Genomic DNA, 20,618 nt, shown 5'->3' on the forward strand with positions numbered 1-20,618 from the left:
CAAATCAACAAAAACTGCGAGCCGGCAGGCAAGACGCTCCGCTTCTGAAACGCGCCTGGTAGGGTATGACGCCGGAGGAGGCCGGACCAAAACCGCGGCGCAGCCGTAACGCGGCGCAGACGGACCCGGTGGAATCTAGCCTTGAGACCTGACCCCTAGATTCCACCGGGTCCGTCTGCGCGCATTACGGGCGCGTTACGGGCGCGTTACGGGCGCGTTACGGGCGCGTTACGGGCGCGTTACGGGCGCGTTACGGCTGCGCCGCGGTGCTCACGGCGATCGCGGCCACTCTAGTCAATGGGTGCTATTCCACCACACGCGGCGCGTTACGGCTCAGAAGCGTCCCAGAAGCGGCTCGGCGCAGGGCTCCTCTACAATTAGGATCGAATCCTATTTTTGTCGCGGCGCAGCCGTAACGTAAGGTCGGGCAGGCAGGAAGTGGAACGTTCAGAGCATATATAGCATATATATATAGATATATACACACACTGAAGTAAGAAGATATGATTCTACACTGTATTGAAGTAAACATGTATTGTTTGAACTGTTTTATGTAATCACAACGGTTTGGGTAATTATATATAGAATAGGAATGTTATTCTCACTTTCAAACTCACTGACTCAGAGATTCTGTGTTTCACACACCAACATTGATCCTTATCACCACTAAGAGCCAGATGCTGTTTCTAAGTCGTTAAAGACATCGTAAAATAGGAAAAGATCCCCTGGGAAGGAATGTAGAGTAAGATAAGGTAAAGATAAACATTGACTTTTGACCTAGTGTGGTTTGGGGTCTCACTCTGTTCGAAACTCTGATTGACCTCGGCCAGAAGCGAATCCAGCCAATCAGGACACTTGGAGGAGGTGGTCAGTTTAAACAGCTCCTCCCCAGGGGTTCTCTGATTCGCTTGGGAGAAAAGTGGGAAGGAAGAATCGACAAATCTCCGCCCCAAAGACAGATAGAAATACTGATGATTTTGAGTGTAAAATGCTTCTGGTCTGTTGAAAGCTGGTGCTAGAAGACGGAAAACCGCATCACAAACCTGGAGTCCATACTTCTCGTTTTCTGAAAGCTGGTCTGTCTACCTGTAAAACCGCATCATCAGGCCTGAAGCCCGGAGTACTCGAGTACTCTGTATAACTTGTATATGTGTTTGGTTTCCTACTAGAAGTAAACTCAGATAATTTGTTATAACTTTGATTCCGGTGTTTTCAATTCCTTTCTTAATTTAATAGAGATCCAGCCTCATCCAACGAACGGCGCGTAGCAGAGGTATTCTACTCCAACAAGTGGTGACTCCCGACGTTTGTGAGCTGATCTCTAGAAAGGAACACCGATAGCCGGGGGACAGAATCCAGTCCAGGGGGAGGACACAGAGATACTGGTGACAACTAAGACCATGGCAATATACAAAAGGTGAGCAGACACCTGTTTTGATTATCAAAAATCTGTGATTGATTATACTAAAAAATGTAGAGTTGTCAGCAGCGTTCTCAGTGTTTTTAGTCACGGTGGGAAATACAATACATATTCTAGTTAAATTAGATTATTAGTGCTTAGAGAAGGGTATTCAGTCCTGGATCTAGAGCAAAAATAGTGTTTGAGTGTGGCGGGTAGATCCCAGCCCTTCACTCACTAAATACGAAGGCTGCAAGGCTAGAAAAAGAGGGTTAAATTCCCCGCAGATCATGATAAGATTGATTAATGCGGTTACCTTGCAAGCGCTTTAATTAAAGACTACTTAGGTGTCAAAATAGGGTTAAATTCCCCGTAGGTCAATATAACATTGATGAATACGGTTACCTTACAGTGCTTTCATTAAAGACTGTAAGGCTGTAAAAGAAGGGTTACATTCCCCGCAGGTCATGATCAGATTGATTAATGCGGTTACCTTTCGTGGTGCTTTAAATGTATAAAATGTCTGTAATTGTTATATGGTGGGTGATAGAGGAGGAGAGAGACGCGACCTCCAACTAATTATTTGGAACGACCGTATCTCATCACAAAACTGTTGTGGGGATAATCAGGCTCATTAAACGTGACGATAAAGAGATTTTGTTGACTGAGTTTTTAACTCTTGACCTGAAGTCGCAATCACCGTGAGGAGATTGTAGAAGCCTACTTCTGGAAGTCACGCTATCTGTTGAAATAAACATCGCACAATAAAAATGTGCCTGAATGTGATATGATAAGGTATGAGAAGCTCTGTGTGATTTTTTTAAAGTCAAATCTGTGTAATACTTGAGAGACAGAGAGCAACGAGAAGGTGGTATAATGTCTGAGACCCTACCTCCACCCTAAGGAGATAAGGGCTCACAAATGCCACTTATGAGTATCCCATCTAATACTCCTAAAGGAAAACACATTGTTAGACCTGATATTCAGGGATAAGGAATGTTGGAAATAGTAATGGAAGATATTGAACATCTTAAACTGGATCAACCAACCATGTTAGTGAACCCTGCTAATATGGAGCTAATACATGTAGAAAGAATAGCAGCAGCTCTGGCAAAGACAATAGGTCCTAGCATGCAAGCACAGAGCGATAATATGATAAGGGCTATTAAACTGACCCTTTTTGGGAATGGGATTTTCCGTTACACAACAGAAGACTCAATTCAGGCCTTAAAGAACGCTTTACAAACTAGTCAGGGAGAGTTTAATGTGTTGCTATGTTGCTCAAAAGGGAACTTACACTTTTGGGAAGAGATCTCCCTTTCTCTGTCCTGAGGTGCTGCTGACTCAAAGCAGCATACAGGGTCAAAGACAGGCGTGACCTCTGGAGAGGAAGAAAATCTAAATCTGAACAGACCACAGAGCCCATTAAAAGGTTTTATGGCCTCTACAATGAGAGGAAGATCTGGAGATTGTAAGGAACTCTCCCTAAATATCCACCCCCACACCATTGAGGGGAAGAGTGTTCCTTTCACCAATAAACAAATCATCTCTTAACCAAGTCAGATTTCAAAATAGCCATACCTCAAGTTGTTAAGAAAAGAGGGAGATTCAAAAGGTTATCAATAATTGCCCAGTATATTAAATAAATACAAACAGACACGTATCAATATAAGTCAGATAATGTAGACGAGGTCAATCGTGGAAGAAGGCTGACATTTAATGCCTGATATATAAGTAATAGTAATAATAAATATATAGCTGATATTAAATAACTGATGTATAAGGCTCGATGTTTCTGAAAATAAGAACACCGTTAGCGGCGTTCTATTTCAGTAAAAGGGGGAAAAGGATAGGATATACATCAGACAATATGTATGTGAGATTATTACGTTTTTAGGAGAAATTTATCAATTTAAAATACTAGTTATGGTATTTTTTGTTTTGTTTTATTTGTTGCTTTTAAGAGAAATTGATACAGTTAAAATAATCTAGCTTTGGTTATTTTTTGTTTTGTTAGTTTGTTCCTTTTTGTTTTATTTTTATTTTTGTTCTATTTTTTAATTTTATTTTTTATTTTTTATTTTTTATTTTTTATTTTTTATTTTAATTTTTAATTTTTAATTTTTGTTTATTATTTTCTGCATAGTCTCTTGTCCACACTCCAGTCTAGTTGGTGCCGCCAATAAACACTAAAGAAGTAGAAAAGATGATTTCAAAACCATATTTCCAGCAACTTAAGGGCTTGGTATGAGACTTCTCCATACAGGCTGCTGACGTCAAAAGGGGGACCCGAGAAACACAAGGCCAACACAGCAGATTACGTCTGGTTGGAGGGGACCTCCCATGCCGTTCGCCTAGATGGAAAGGGAGACAACTGGTACCACTGGAGCCAGTGTGCGGTCGGGAAAAACACCTGCGAGGACCCTGGACGACATCAGGACAGAGTTGGCCCTCGTCGCGAGGACCCTAGACGACATCAGAACAGATCTGGCTCTCGTCAAGGCAGTCGACCCAGGAGGCGCCATCAGCGGGCCGGAGGAGGAGGATCAGGACATCTCTCCAGCAGTCGACCCAGGAGGCGCCATCAGCAGTCCGGAGGAGGAGGATCGGGAGGACATCTCTCCAACAGTCGACCCGGAAGCCGCCATCAGCGGGCCGGGGGAGGACAATCAGGCCACATCTCTCTAGCAGGCACCCCAGAAGCCGCCGTCAGCGGGCTGGGGGGACGAAGACATGGCAAACCAAGACGGCACAGGGAACTCCATTTCCCGCTGAAACAGGTTGATATAGCCGGTGTGGAACTTTGTCTGAACAATCCATTTTTTTTTTTTTTGAGGAACTTTCAACTTTATTTTATATCCCATAATGTAAGGGATTTGTATTTTTTATTCTACAGAACTATGTGTTACCAAAAGAGGGAAAAGTATGATAATGTCTTTTCTGATTTCTGGGGCTACTTTTATTGCCATTTTAGTGACATGTGGTTGTTGTTGTGTGCCTTGTATCTGCTCATTGTGTGTTAAGACTCATCAGTTCCACCATTGAGGGAAGAGTAAAGATGACTCAGCTGACAAGGACTTTGCTTTTTAGACATATTTTATTCTCCCTCCACTGTCATAATAAGTTGTTGTTGTGGACTGTTCCTAAAGGTTTAAAGTGCTCTATATCCCAACTTCTGATGGGTTAGGGTTGACAGTGGCCATGTCGGCAGGCCACATCATGTAGACAGCCAGTCACCCTGTGTGAGGCAGACCCACATTTGCGCAGCGTTGCGTTGCAATATACTTTGGCGGCCTTTAATATACCTGGGCGGCCTGCCCAAGTAAATTCTATGTGTGGGAAACCCTGGTTTATTTTTGATCATTTTGCTCTTTTCTGTTTTTTTTTTTTTTTTTGTCAATTTTTTCTTCAGTTCACATGTGTAAAACTTTAATTTGCACGTGTTTTAAAATAAAGCATCTGCTCAGGATTTTTGAGTTTGTATTCTCCTTCAACCAACACCGGGCCAAGTTCTACATATATCTGAATACAACGGAGAGATATTGGAATAAACCATAAAGCTTCAAACTCAGAACAACTAGAAAAGTGCTGAAACATTCCCTTCAAACATGCAAGACAATTGTAAGTGCTGCTGCATAGGTTGAACTCTCAAGTGATGATATTATTTTTTTGGACAAGCAAATCAGGTGGCTCTTCAGTCTGCGACGGAAGATGTGTAGACTGTCCTGATATCAGTGGGAGGCTCCTTCCACCATTTGGGAGCCAGGATAGCAAAAAGGCGTGTCTTTGTTGAGGTGTGCCTGGGTCCACTCCACATAAAACGGGTTCTCAATTATGGAAATAAAGCTTGTAGTCTTGCCACCCTGTAGGGATTGCTTTGGCACTGATTATTATTATTATGTGGTTTCTTTATATACTTTATGTTCACCTAAACACATTCTAATTCATAACAAACACACCAGCCCATTTTAAAAGTATCAGTAATTTAATTTCCTTTTGAAAAGATGTAATGTACAGCCTGTAAGGGAGTCCTGACACGCGTCCATCAGTCCACTGAACAAGTCATCACCTACAGTCAAACATGTCATTAGATAAACGGCGTACATGTATTATTTTAAGTGCACGGTATCTTGATGATGAACAAAACCTAATAGTTTACAAGCAATGCTGTACAAAAGCAGACCATTTAAAAACCACAAGATAATATGTATTTAGAGCAGCTCCCCCTAAGGTGCAGTATACTTTCCAGGAAGAATGAAAACTGGAAACATGGACATTTGTGTAAACATTTCTTGTGTAAATATTATTTTTAAATGACCAGAGCAAAACATCATTCCAAATGTCACATACAAAATGATGAAATGCGTTTTCAAATTGAAACCTTCTGCAAGCAGCTCCTCCAGCAGGGTAAAGAGAGCAGTGTAATGTGAAGCCTCTGATGACATAAGAAGAAATGTAAAAAGTGACAAATATACATATACAGCAAATAAAGGTACAAACTTATATTCACTGGGTGCATTCTCAAATAAAAACAAAAGGGTGCTTTTCTGAAGACAAAATTACATTTTATTTTGAGTTTGGAATCATTTTTCTCTTGGATACAGCACAACCAAAACCATTATGATTTTTTTTCATGCCTATTATTCTCCCCTTCATTTATCCAATTACACATGAGGTGATAAGCTTAAGTAATCATTTCCTACCAAAAATGGGCATTATGTCATATTGCCGAAAATAATTCTACAAAAAATTGTATAACAAAAAACAGGTTGAAAACCATGTAAATTGTGTCTGAATTCAGGTTACAATGCCAAAGTAATTGTCAGTGCTGGAAGCAGGGCAGTTTAGTGTAGTGGAGCGTTCCGTCAGTCATGTTGTGACATCACTTACTGCTGAGGACTTTGCTGGAGAAGCCATGAGGGGTGCATTCTGTACAATGGAAGCCGTGCATGAACTCAGCCACCGCTCCAACTGAATATCACCAAACTTGTTTCCATCCCACAGTGCGATTACCACTTTGTGGTTTACAGGAAACCTCCTGCTGGTAAACTGCATATCTAAGACTCAATAAGTCGATAAGGATCACCTAAGGTCACCAACACTTGAAGGACAAAGCTTCATGGGTAACGTCCTTCCAAAGATGCAGCCCCTGAATCTGGAAACAATGTATGCATGTGGACTTGGGTAGAAAACACTGACATGCTCAACATGTAGTTCAAATACTTTTGATTGAACTCATATTTTATGACGCTAATCATGTCAACAATAGCTAAATCATAGACTTTAATTATAAATGGTGCATTTGGGTTTACTTCTGAAATCACTGAAATGGGATATGCTAAATGATATTGTTTGGACAGCCCTGGGTTTTTTTTTTTTTTAAATGAAAGAAGACATAAGTCTGATTGCAGGATGAATCGCTGCACTCTGATCAGTCTTCCAACACAGACAGAACCTCAGCGCTGCAGTTGTGTTGAACGTTGCTCAGAATCAGAGGACTGCGGCAACATGCATTAATCAGATATCCTTTTCATTTAAAAAACAAAGGTGTTTGAACATCCATCTTTGTTTGCTGGCCAAGTACAAAGATCTAAATATTTAGGTGTCTCAGCATTAACAATTTAAATTGTTGCTACATAAATGCAATCTTTTTAGATGAAATCAAGTATAAAATATACCTCCTTCATGTTACTTTATCAGGCTAACACCCGCAGCATGACACCTTACATCTGGTTTGAGTTTGGTTGTGAAGGAGGACATTTCAATCAAATGTTCTATTGCCAAATAAATATGACATTACTAAGCGTTTATATATGATATAAAGTAAACCTCTCTGTTAAGGCAAGTGGTGACCATTACATTATGGAGCATTTGCAAAAGAATGATTGCTGATATTTTGAAACATATTGCAAAAACAAAATAAAAGGCTATTGATGTGGATCTTCATATCAAATCTGAACAGGTTTGTTCTTCCATCAGCTGCACATCTCATCCCAATTTATGAAAAGGGACAAGAGAAAAATGATCCTTCTTTTACATAAATCAGCATTTTTATCTTCAAAGTTCACACTTCTAAGAATGACTTGAGAGCTTATCATTGGACTTCAGAAACAGAATGTGGTCCATACTAACAGGTCAGGGTTTAGTGTCATCACATGTCACTCTTCCCTCTCACATAATAATCAGTGGATTTGAATTAGATTTGCTTTAACATTTAGATGTATTACTGTTATCATACAGTGCCTATCTCGTTTACCAAAAACAATGAATAAGTGCACTTTTGAAAAGTCCCATTACCTAGAAACATACCTGCATTCAATGTAACTACTCTATGTACTTGGTAACAGGTTGGGTTGAACATGCTGTCTAAATCAAACAGATTAGAATAAAGAGAATATCACTCACAAACTGTTGTCATGGGAATCTCACCAACGTTGCAGTTGAACAGAACAGGAGGATATCACCGGTAGATGCATTAGTCATTCCAAGTGCTTTAAGTACAACATTTATTTTTATATTGAACAAAGCAAGGTACTATATTAGGCTACAATATGCGCTTTCAAACAAGGCAAGCCACTGGTGAGTAAACTGTATATAAAACGATATATAGTGGATTGAGTGTATCGTCTGCTCAGGACATCAGGGCTTATCCACAGCTAAAACAAACAGAAATCAATCTGAGATTTATTCGGGGCAGTCCTTGTTTTCCGTCAGGTGTTCTGCTGAGTATTTCAATATTAGTTTTAACTCTTAAAAAGGTTGTTCCATTATGATTTATCCAGCTAGGAAGCCCCTCCTAGGTAAGATGACTTGAGTATGGTCAGCGATGGTGGTAGATATGAAGCAGCTCTGTTTGACGGGGGCTCTTAGGGTCCACTGACAGGACACCTAAAGGTCAATGTGGCACATGATTAGAACAACTGTGTCCAACATTATTATGCTTAATGTTTACATTTTTACAACAACAATTAAAGGAAATGTTCCCAATTAGTTCATGCTTGTCTTAAGACGATAGTCGGGTGCCCATTTTGAACAGCTTGCTACAGCTGTACTTATTCCTCCTGTCATTACTGGACATTTAGATCCTTTAATTGATCAGGGAGAAAGTCCAATGTCATCATAATGCAAATATATTCGAAAGTTTATCTGAAACTCATAATAGGCTTCAACCGTTTGCGTAACACAAATCTTCTGTCAGAAATGGAGATATTGTATAGAAACGTATAGGATCCGGGCACTGTGCTGTGGGCGTTACCAAGCTTCTAAAGCAATCATTAGGACCAAACCCTTCTCAGTAAGACTCAGGAACAAGCTGTCTGGTCCTCTTCAGAGACAAGTTGAACAACTCACCTGTTTACTTTCTCAAATCCTCAATGACCTCATCATGTTGCTTCAGAATATCTGATCATTAACTGCATTTGGTGTGGTATGTTTTAACTCTACTTAATGTACTGCCATCTTTGATTCAGTTCATGCTAAAAGTATTGGTCCTTTATTTTCTTTCTTATTCGTTATCATCCTGCTTTTGTTTTCAAAAGACAAAAACGTGTTTCCATATTAAATGTAAGTACAATTTGACCTTTTCATTCCATGCCTTCAAAATACTGTAAGCATCAACTGATATTTCCATTTATCCTAAACAGTCACAACATACCACTTCATCAAAACAATATGCTCTTTGAATGACCTTTTAATCAAAGTTATATTTTCAACAATAAATCATTGTGTGCTTTTGTGCCCCGAGCAATTTAAGTAGCAAAATATAGTGTTAGATCTCAGGTGCCAAAGTAGCTTCCTCCCTTTAAGCATTGTCAATGCAACAGCGTGGTGAGTATTGTAGGCTTCTAAATAAAAAAACATGAAAGTCTTACAGTGAATAAAACATGTTCCTCTCTCATACTCAATGTCATGTCAGAGAAATAAATACAGTCATTCAAAGAAGAAACAACAATGTAAACACACACAAAGTAAAGCTGTCTTCATAGATGCAAATCAGAGAAAAAACATCAAACTATATATGATTATTATTTGCTAGTTGCTGCAGTGTGGAGGGGGTGTGGGAACACTTTGTTCTATATGATCCAAGCCCTGACATGTGCACTGTGCCAGCTCCAACTTCTTGTCTGCATTTCCACACAGTGCTGATGTGGACAAAGGACCATATTTATTCCTTACTTTTAGTTTAAATAAAACTCAAGAAATATGTTAACGGTTCATATTTCAAGACAAAACAATTTGTGGAATACATTCAGGAACATTCAAGTTGAGTGAAAAATGAAGCAATAAACAAAAATGAGTGAAAAAACAAAAATAGAACATGTAACATATACACAATAATAATTTATGAAGACAATTCATCGCCATGAAGTTATCATATGTTACAACTTATTACTAAATCCTAACAGTCCAGACTCCATTCCAGGCTGAGGAGTTATTATAGTTTCTCCTTTGAGGGGATCCAGATATAGGGTCCTGAATGTTCTTCTATGACCTGTTTGCAGTGGTTATAAATGTCCTCTAAGGTGTCTCCTTGAACCAGGGCTGCAAAGCAAAGGGAACTCTTTATGTACTGTGGAACTTGTGGAGAACAGGCACATCAAATAAAAACATTCCTGTCTCACTGACACCCTTTTTTAAGTTCAGAAATGCAATCATACCACTAATACAACACATGTCTGTTCAGGCTGAAATTCAAAATGATTGCAATAATCTAAGACAACTGATCACACAGATTCCCTTTATAATTGTAGAAGTTAATCTTAGCTGATAAGTGAGAGAATCCTGACAATAATCCTGACATTTCAGGCCTCTGCCTGATGCAACTCACGTTTGAAGGAAAGCCTGCGAGTCAGCAGTTTTGTTGCCAGCTCGCATTGCCTCCTCATATACTGTGAGGGACAAGCTGAATATAGATGCTTCACTGAGTATATGTGCTTTTATTTACCTGTGAAGAATTCACCAAACTCCTGCTCCAGCTTCAAAGCTCTGTCAAACGTCTTCCTGGCCTGGTCCTCTGTCAGTCTCTTGTTCATGTCCCTGGGCCAGGCAAAGGAAACAAACATCCCACACATGATTTGTCTTTTACATGTGCTGCTGTGGACGGGCGGCAGCAGACCATATTTCAGTCAACCTGAACTAATCTACTTTTCAGTATATGCTATATCTATATCTATATTGTCACTGCTTCATCTGGTTGTGAGACTGCTATACTGTCTATGTTTCTAACTGAGAGCTGAAGCCATGATCTGGGCTCTCACCAAAGCCCCCCACTCACTGACATTACTTCTCTTCTGACCCCCTGCTGACACATGTGGATAAGAACCTCATACAGCAAGTGGAAAACATGCAGACTTTCCCCTGATTTAGCAATTATAGGCAGTATTCACACTTTGAATGGATGGTTTATAACATTCTATATCTATCTGAAAGCAGATAGTGTATAAGAACATCTTTGTGTTAAAGTGTATTAATGCTCAGTATTTCATGTGTTGTACTATAACTGAACAGTAAAGCATTCTCGACTTATCAGTGACAGTTGTTAACAAATACATGAATTACCACATCTGCTTACATAAAGATTGTATTGTGATATAAACCATTTTCTTACATGTGTATTTAAAAAAATGATACTAAGGGGAATTAATTAAAAAAGTGTTAGCAAATTCCATTTAGTCTTTCAGTTTTATGAAAAAGATTGTACAGTACTAGTGGAAGGTTGTAGTAACTTTCATGAAAAACACAATAATAAAAGATGAATACTCACATTAATGTATCAATAGACTTAGGTTTTATGAAGATGGCGATGGGATAGAGTTGTGCTACTTGTAGTCGCTTGATGGCGTTTCCAGATACATCCAGAATGCAGTGTTTACCCTAACAGAGTCATAAGAAATGTACCACTTAAAACCACTCAGATTATCACGTTTTACCCTCAAAGCTGCAAGGCTTTCAATAAATCCTATATGGTGTAAAACAGTGCCATAAAATGCATGTTGTAAAATAGATCCACATGTCACAGAGCAGCCAGGGTGACAACCAGGAAGTGTACAGTATACTGGCCTTACCCTGAAATAATTGTATATATTTACATGTTGCTTCATATGGTGCAGCTAATATTAACAGACACTGAGTCTCACCCTTTCAGCCACATATTTGACAGACTGGACGCTGGTCCCGTACAGATTATCGTTGTACTGCCCCGCCTCGATGAACTTGTGCTCCTGGATGTCCTTCTCCATCTGCTCTCTGGACATCACAAAGTGGTAGTCTCTGCCGTCCACCTCGTAGTCCCTCTTCGGCCGAGTGGTATCTGTGGAGGAGGACAAAAGCTCTTCATCACCTAGGAACTATCATACCTTAACAAGATTAGTTGACACTTGCTAAATCTCTATAAAACACATTGCAATTGTAATGCAGTGTTCTTTAACCCTCTGTGTCCTGCTTATCAAATAATACTCATATAAAGCAGGTTTATGACTAAGTCACTAATGTGCGTGTGTGTGTGTGTGTGTGTGTGTGTGTGTGTGTGTGTGTTTTGATTTACATGTTTTGCATTGATTCTTTGTACAATTAAACACTTTACAAACTAATTGTACAAACACCTGTTGACATCATATGCACTATGGCTATATAGTCTATCTTTATGTAAAGCACATTGTGTTGCAATGTGTTAGAAAACATTTATATAAATAAATCTTTGAAGTGACTTTAGTTTGGACACCTTGTTTTATCACCACATTCAGAGGCTGGAGACGGCTGATACTGCACATTGTAACATCATTCTTTACAATTCAATGAATCCGCACTATTAGTTATTGTTTCGAACTTGCTCTAGGAAAAGTGTCATTCTGAAATCTCTTAAGAGCACAGGCCGCATCCACCTTTATCAAAATCATCTTAATATTGAGCCATGACATTGCAAATCTTTAACGTGGTGCAATCAACGTTCCGGCCCTTCTCTCTCTAATTGCACTCACTCGTAAAGAGCGCTCTGTGCTGTAACTAATGCTGTCCACGCTGACCTGTCAGTTGTTAATGGCTGAAATAAGTGTGGTTCACATGTACCTTTAAATATATCAACTCACACGTTAAAGGGTTTTTTATGAAATGTATACAAGGGAGAAAATGAGGGACAATAAATGTCACAATCTACGCTCTCTCAATAAAAACATCCTCCCCTCGGTCATGAACCTTGGAGTTACCTTCAATAGCAATTTTAAATTCGACAAGCAGGTCAGCACCGTAGTCAAATCCTGCTTTTTCTAAATACGACTATTGGCCAAGACCAAGTCGTTTTTATCTTTTAAAGACCTGGAAAGGGTTATTAACGCCTTTATTACCTCAAGACTGGATTACTGCAACGCTCTGTACGTGGGTATGGACCAGGCCTCAATTAAACGCCTGCAGCTAGTGCAGAACGCAGCTGCACGTCTTCTGATTGGCCACAAAAAGCGTGACCACATCACCCCAATTCTGGCCTCACTGCACTGGCTTCCAGTTCGGTTCAGAATTGATTTTAAAATCCTTTTATTTGTTTTTAAAGCACTAAATGGGCTGGCTCCGGCCTATATAGCTGAACTTCTCCAGCGCTACACCCCAGCCAGAGCTTTAAGGTCTGCTGACCAGCTGTTGCTGATAGTGCCCAAGACCAGGCTCAAAACCCGAGGGCACCGAGCCTTCGCAGCAGCTGGCCCTAGGCTCTGGAACACTCTGCCCCTCCATGTGAGGTCGGCCCAGACCCTAGGGGTTTTTAAATCTATTCTTAAAACACAATTCTTCTCTCTGGCCTTCTAGTCAGAGCGGAGCACGACTCCTGACTTTTCCCTGTGTTTTTTATATATCTGTTGTAATTTATTGTCTTTTATTGTGATTGTAGTAATGTGTTTTTATTACATGTACAGCACTTTGGCTGGACCAAAAATCGCTTTTAAATGTGCTTTATAAATAAAACTTGATTTGATTTGATGTTTTGACTTTGTTACTAAGTTAACTTAACAATAAACAGAGGGTGACTTGTGTGGTTTGTTCATGTATGTTCTATAACAATTTGAATGTTCTTTGGAGTTTGGAAGAGAGGCAATTCCTTATTGTATATTGTTAACATACAATTGTCAAGAAAACTTGACACCGGATATCTTTAAAATCAAGAAGAAAGTTGATTCCTGATTCTTCTACAAAAAAGGAAGTATTAAATGATTTGATTGAAAACAAGTATGCAGTATACCACAAGTTCCCTAATACTAAGAATTGAAATGATATTCTGCACAAACAGTAATCCCACAGGAAACAAAGGGGAACCCTCTCCACAGGACTCACTTTCTAAACAAAGGATTGACAGGGCTCAGGATCCACTCACCTTGGTGCCCGGAAGCGTTAGCAGCTTTATATGGTTTGAAAGGTATATTCAAGTAAAAGAGATGAGGCAATTAAAACATGCAAAAGAAAAAGTGAAAACGTGCAGAGAGGAGTTCTGTTAGGATGAGACAAAACAGGTGTGAACACATTCTGACACCATGCTGCTGCTGTTCCCTGATGACATGTATTGACAGTTTGTTTTTAATAATGTATTGTGAATGTTTTGCACTGAAACAGCATCACAGAGTCAGGAGAGCAGGGGAACTCACACACATCATGCCATGCTACTACTATTATGTGTTAGCATGCATACAGCCTGTAACTTCACATACTTTTAGAGGAACTGTTATCCATGGACAATTGTTTTACTTGATTGCTTACGTGGAACACAAGATCCAAACTTGTCCGGGAATTCTGAAATCAGGTCATCGTTGATTCTGTCCTTCATCGGTCCCAGGATGATGACGGGTCTGGCATAATTAACTGGAAGAAAACACAAATGTTGACAGCATCCTTCAAACATCGTTGATCATTTTTTTAAGAATGAAAATACACCATATAGGTTATTTTTCATAGTTGTGGGCTTCAGTTCTTGTTTGTGTGAATAGTGATTCCTGCTGACACTGCTCTGGCTCCTGAACAAAGCTCCATGAGTGATACAAGCTAACTTCAAACAGTTCATTATATAATTAAGTATCTATTATATTTAAATTGAATATACTACTATATATACCAATCTCTTTAGAAGCTTTTAAAGCAGACTACCATCACTTTTCTCTAGTGCTGTCTTCTGGGTAAAAGTGTGCTGTTTGGAAACTGGCTTCAGTTACAGTAACAGTTACACTTATACAACAAAGACTACATTTGTCTAACAAAGTTTAAAAACGAATGTATATACAAAATTGAAACAAACCAACTATAGATAAATAACACAGTTATTAAGCAAAGCATAGTAACTTAACTGTGTTTTCATTGTCGCTGTCTTTTCACTAAGTTAAGCCTCCTGGTCGGGGCATGCCCCCCCTCCCCCTCTATGTCCCTACATCTCTCAGACCTACCTCCCCCTTCCCTCAGTTTGGTTGTTCATGAGCTTTGAATGTTTCGCACATTCTCATGTTCTACCAGGAGTGTGGACAGAGTGCAGATCTGTTTCAGAGTATTACTACTATACCGAGTCACATGTTCAGATACATTGGCTTTGATGACACACTTAAATGACTACTTACTTTCTTGCCGGATCACAGGTTCATATGAGAGAATCACATCCTCTTGACTCCCTGGAAGGAGTTCATAGGGAAACATGTTATTATGGTATTTAGACAAAATCGTATTACTGAACTAAACAACATGCCGTATTTGACAGAAAGACAGCACAAGTCACTGAACATGTCCCGATTAGGTTTGGTCTGTCTTACTGATGACCTACAGGTTGTCTGGCCCTGAGGACATAACACTGCAGGTAAACAGCTCATGCTAAATACATGAATTAACTGAAAGAAACTAAAGAAATAGTCACATTTCTATTAAGTGTAGTGTCTCTCACTGCTCCAGCTTCCCGATTGATTACATGCAGGAGCTCAGGAAACACGATACAATGTGATATATGACTTATTATCGTGATTATGAACAGTTAACTGCTGTTTGTGTAACTTCGTTGTACACACATTCAGCCAATCATTTTTGTATAAAGTAAGAGCTGCAAAAGACGTAACATTAAAATAAAAAGGAATCAATATGAAAGTAAATGTCTGTATCCTTGATAACTAAAACATTTAATGAAACACATTAAAACATTACCTACAAAACAAAAATAGACATAGTTGTGATAAGCTTTCAAATGTTGCTTTAAACGGACATGCTCACCAGCAAAGCCCCACGTTAGTTGTTTCTTTAGTTGTTTCAGTGGCATGCAAACATGCACATATACATATATATATATATATATATATATATATATATATATCTGTTAATATTGATATATATATACATATATATCTATTAATCTATATATATAGATATATATATATATTTATTTATAGTCTATTTAGCATGCACATAGTACTTTGTGAGGCCAGTACATTCATCATTGAGTGAGGCCTCCCAGACCTTGAGTTTGTGGAAGCAGCCCCCCCACTGATGGAGGTTACACTGCAAACTGAGGAGCAAGAGAAGCCCACAGAGGCGGCATGCAACAGAGCAGGCAAGAGGAACAGACAGGAAATGTGACGTGTTGTCATGGGGGGGGTCGCAGTAAACAGAGATAAGGAATCATTCCCGGACCCACTTACTGAATGTCTTTGTCCCATACCCATCATCACCTATCCCCAGGATGTCCTACCGGCCGTCCACAGAGAGCCACAACAGAAGAGAGAGAGGAAGGAGGAGAGCCACAATGTAAGCTGAGTGAGAGGAGCTGCATCTGTCTCTGCACCCAGCAGGGGGCCCTCTCAACATCATGACACACACTGTAGGCGGGTTGAGATTCAACTTATATATGACATGACCATATGGGCACTTGTCACGAAAAAATGAACATTTGGCTTCTCTCCTGCTCTCTGACCAGAGTCTGAGCCAGAACGCCTCTGAGTGGGGTCCAACAGAGAGAGTAAGAGACCCAAAGGACAGGGAGTGATGATGAGAGGAAGCTCTACATGTGTGTCAGTCTGTGAGCTTACTTACTGTCAGAATCACTGCCATCCTGCTCACCCTCTGTGTTCTTGTAGAATGGGAACTTTCGTGTAAAGATGAAATTCTTTTTACGTTTGTCATTGAATGACTGTGAGAGGAGAGAAAGCATGGGGCACACAGGGTCACGTTCATGCAGACAAATAACAGCTGCAGACTGTGGGACGTCAAGAAGCTCTTACTCCACGATCCAATTAAAATAATGTCAATGCTGAATTTGTAAGGTAGCTAATGAATAACATAAATGAATCTTTTATTTTTAGATATTTGTAACATTATGGAAAGATTCATTTTGTCTAGCCCAGAGTAAATGATATTTCTGTATTGAAACTTGTTGAAATGGGAACCATGATGAGTTTTCTTTTAAACCTAATCAAAGTTGAAATGTGTCTTTACTCTGTTTTTATTTTGGCTATTCTTTCAGCTGACAGGACCAGCGGATGGGGGAAGTCAGTCAAACTCATGTTGAGCATTACATCTTCAGTCCAGAAACCAAATCAGGAAACTAGTTTGAAAAATAAGCCCTGTGTACAGCAGGACTGTAAGAGATAAACTCTTATATATAATGATCACTCTAATCTGCTCCAGTACTTCTTGTTGTGCCACAGTTGCATCAGAGGCATTTCAAGTAAAGCAAGGTGAGAAAAGAGTTGAAATCATGCCATGAGAGAAGTAACATTTCTGGGGTAAGACATAGAGAAGATTGTCAATAGAAAAGAAAACACACATGCATTAATGGGAAGAAAGAATGGAACTCAACTTCAAACAATAAATAGTGTGTGGAAATCATCATTTGAAGACAAAAGGCTGCTGCTGCTGCTGATGGGTAATATGTGCACAGTGTGGAGTCATGCTCAAACGTAGTAACGTCAAAAACTGGTAGAATATATTTGCATATTTAATGAAGTTATATATGTGTGAAAAGATACAGTAACACAGATATTTGTACAATTAACTGAAGCAGAAAAGCCGACTCTTATAAAGCTTCTTCTTTTACAGCCGTTTTAAAAAGACACTGACTCATTTACCTGTAATAAATAAGCATACAATAAAACCATAAAGAGGATATTGGTATTTAGAAATATGTTTTCTTTGATGAATTACACAAACAAAAGATGAAACTGGCTGAAGTGTTTGAATGTATATCTAATCTATATAATCTATCTGATTGACAGGCTGATTTAAGCATGGACATGTAGTGCAGGCAGAACAACAGAACCAACATCCGGCAATGATTACACGGGAAGCTATAGGGTCACTGTTAAGATTTCATATGAAGTTATATCTGAGCGACACTATGAATTATCATCAATGTGGGAACACGAATTGCCGCTGTGCAGCTCTCATAAAGGTACTCACCCCTTTGGAATCAAATGAGCCTGGCTTGGCGTTGAACTTCACCGTCTTTAGCCGCGCTCGCTCTTTCCTTTCCACCCTGCTGGGACAAGGTCATGTGACTCACACTGACACCACATTGAACAACAGAATTGTTGGTGTTTTAAGGCGTATTATATATCTTTGCATCAAATGTATTCCTGCATGTTTGTACTGGGTTCACCGGAGCACAGCTGTGTGGAATAAGGTTACCCTTTGGTTTGCGTCATTGTCAGCGCATTAACTAGCAAGGGTTCCTATTTTAGCACAATCAATATAATCATTTAAAATCACCAACCAGAGACAGATTTCTATCCGGTGCTCACCGTCTCTTGCTGGGGATGACACCCATTTCCTCACTGTCTCCATGTGGGGTGACCCGGCGGGCCTGCCACCACTCATCATCGGAGGCGTTGATGACATGGAGGATGTCCCCATACTTGAAGCTGAGCCCCTGGCTGGGGAGGCCGCTGTCCTTTGACTTCTCATAGTCAAACAGTGCCCTATCCAGTGGAAGATATCTGGGTTAGTATTGCCATGCACTGAATTCCTCTACTCCTCCGCGTGAGGTCTTTCCTAATTGGGTAGTGAGGAACTGGAAGCATATCTTTACCAGGTCAGAGAGAACAGTGACTGCTGGTCCATGGGGGGGTTCTATAATAGGAAATGTTCTTGTGTTGCAGGCACAGATCTTAAACCTGGTTTATAATATATGTGTGCGTGCAATTGTCATTTATTCAGTTGACTCCCTGTCACAGTTTTTCACACAATCCTTTTAAAAGACTGTATTCTTTAATATTACCATGTAGCCTGGAATAAAGAAGTGTATCACATAAAATACATTTGGGGATTGAATGGATGGGCTCCTCTTTTATCTAAATTAAGCTTGAACTTTCTAAATAAGGGTGAATACCTAAAAAGACCAACCTCACATGAAGCGACCTCTTTTGATTGGTCCGCAGAGACCCTGACCCAGAGCTCATGCTGTGGTTCATCATCTGTTCCCGCAGGTCATGGATTTTGGCCTCAAAACGTCCGTACTCTGAAAAAAATATATATCCAATATTAAGTGAAAAGTTGTTCAATAATTCTCTCTTCTGAAACATTTAGAGGGACGATGAAATTCACCACTTGTAAAGCATTTGTTGTTTCTTTATAAAGGAAGTGATGTAAACATGTGATAAGGATCACATTTACCATTAGAACTACACAGGGGTTCTGTCAGGCAATGGATCTGGTTTAGTTTTGGATTCATTACAGCTACACTCATTCCACTCTGAGCTAACAAGATAAAAACCCTGGCATATACATAACTGCTAGCAGTGTCTGAAGGGTCACTACCTGTGAGTAGCAGTACATAAGGTAAAGTCAAGAGGGTTCAAAGAGTCAGACAGGGTAGAGGGGGGGTATTTGGGGGGGGGGGGATCAGGTGTGCTTCAGAGGGTCAAACGCTTGGTGTAGAGGGGTGAACAGTCTGTCCATGCTCACATTCACTCAGTGACTTCCGCTAGTGAATGATGCTAAAGCTCAGAGCAGACACAGGGGCCAGGGGCACGAACCTGGTACAGGAGAGCGGGCCCGTCGGGGGGAGCATAGAGCAAGGTCTGATGGGTAAGAAGAGAAAGCTGTTGTTAGTTCCAGATGGGAACAAGGCCATGAGCTGGAGGAGTGAGATGGGGGCTCTCGATTACTCTGAGTCTACAGACTCATGCTTACAAAACTACTGCTGCCCCCCATTCAACAAACTGGGGAAATGCACAGAGCTGGGCTCAGGCACACATCAATTATCGAGCTAGCATCACACTTGGCACCAAGTGAAGACTGGCCTTGCTCCGAGCTCACACATATTCCTCCCCTTCCATTGCTGACGCTGTCACAACACGGAGGCAGAACTACCCTGGAGGACAAGAAAGTCCTTCAAACATGGTGTCTTATTTGTATTCATTCTAAACGTTAGAATAAAAGAATCCATTTTGAATATAAAATCCATATGAAGCACATTTCTCTTGCCTGTTCGCGAGGGGCACAATCCTACATATACAGTGTGTAGGAATCATATTATTCTTGGAGGCTATTGTATTATTTGTCTTTTTATTTAGTTTCAAAATGCAGTGTTGTCTTTCTGCAGTGAAAGTTTAATTATTTTGCCTTGTGGCAAAGTGACAGATGATTGGCAAACCCATAGAGAAACACTGAGTGTTCAATATCAAACAGATCCTTCATCAGACCTGCAGAGGATTCACATCCACTCCAGAGGGGAACATGATCTACCATGAGAGGGAAACTGAAATGACGAATAAAACACAAGGTGATCCATGACATGACATGTGTGTGTGCTCCTGTGTGTGTGTGTGTGCTCCTGTGTGTGTGTGTGTGCTCCTGTGTGTGAGTGTGCTCCTGTATGTGTGTACCTGTTGGTCCTGACTCACCTTCTGGTCTGTACTGGGCGAAGATGGTGACCACCTGCCCCGCCCCTTTCAGAGCCGCTGCTGCTTGTTCATGAGTGGCTCCTCGGAGGTCAATCCCATTGACCTGTGTGAACAAAAGGGACAAATGACAGGAATATTATGTTGGTCTTTCTGTTTTTTTGGACATAGTATGATTACCTATAACACAATGAACACACTGCTGCAACACCAAACCAATCAAATCTTTATTACATTTCATATTTATTACATTTTTGAAGTTGTGCGATGCATAAAAACACGAAGTTCTCTTCTCATTAGTTGGTCTGATCTTTTGTTGTTTTAACCTACTGAATGCAAATGCTGACTGTCACAGGTTTGTCATTCAGATGGAAAAGCCT

At 40.1% G+C, this 20,618-nt stretch overlaps 1 protein-coding gene across 1 annotated transcript in view; it reads right to left on the reverse strand.

Annotated features, from left to right (window-relative positions):
• Positions 1–9,071: 9,071 nt before the first annotated feature.
• Positions 9,072–20,618, reverse strand: part of dlg2 (discs, large homolog 2 (Drosophila)) — a 150,913-nt gene continuing 139,366 nt past the window's right edge. The window contains exons 13-23 of the mRNA XM_034117317.1: positions 20,242–20,344; positions 18,740–18,854; positions 18,139–18,315; positions 17,798–17,873; positions 16,042–16,087; positions 14,980–15,030; positions 14,135–14,236; positions 11,536–11,708; positions 11,163–11,272; positions 10,344–10,435; positions 9,072–9,940 (exon numbers count right to left, since the gene is read on the reverse strand). Of these exons, the coding sequence (XP_033973208.1) occupies positions 9,834–9,940; positions 10,344–10,435; positions 11,163–11,272; positions 11,536–11,708; positions 14,135–14,236; positions 14,980–15,030; positions 16,042–16,087; positions 17,798–17,873; positions 18,139–18,315; positions 18,740–18,854; positions 20,242–20,344 (1,152 nt within the window). The 3' untranslated portion in view covers positions 9,072–9,833. The remainder of the gene's footprint in view (positions 9,941–10,343; positions 10,436–11,162; positions 11,273–11,535; positions 11,709–14,134; positions 14,237–14,979; positions 15,031–16,041; positions 16,088–17,797; positions 17,874–18,138; positions 18,316–18,739; positions 18,855–20,241; positions 20,345–20,618) is intronic.

This window comes from Trematomus bernacchii, unplaced genomic scaffold (assembly GCF_902827165.1).
Source record: "Trematomus bernacchii unplaced genomic scaffold, fTreBer1.1, whole genome shotgun sequence".
In the NCBI taxonomy this organism is placed as follows: domain Eukaryota; kingdom Metazoa; phylum Chordata; class Actinopteri; order Perciformes; family Nototheniidae; genus Trematomus; species Trematomus bernacchii.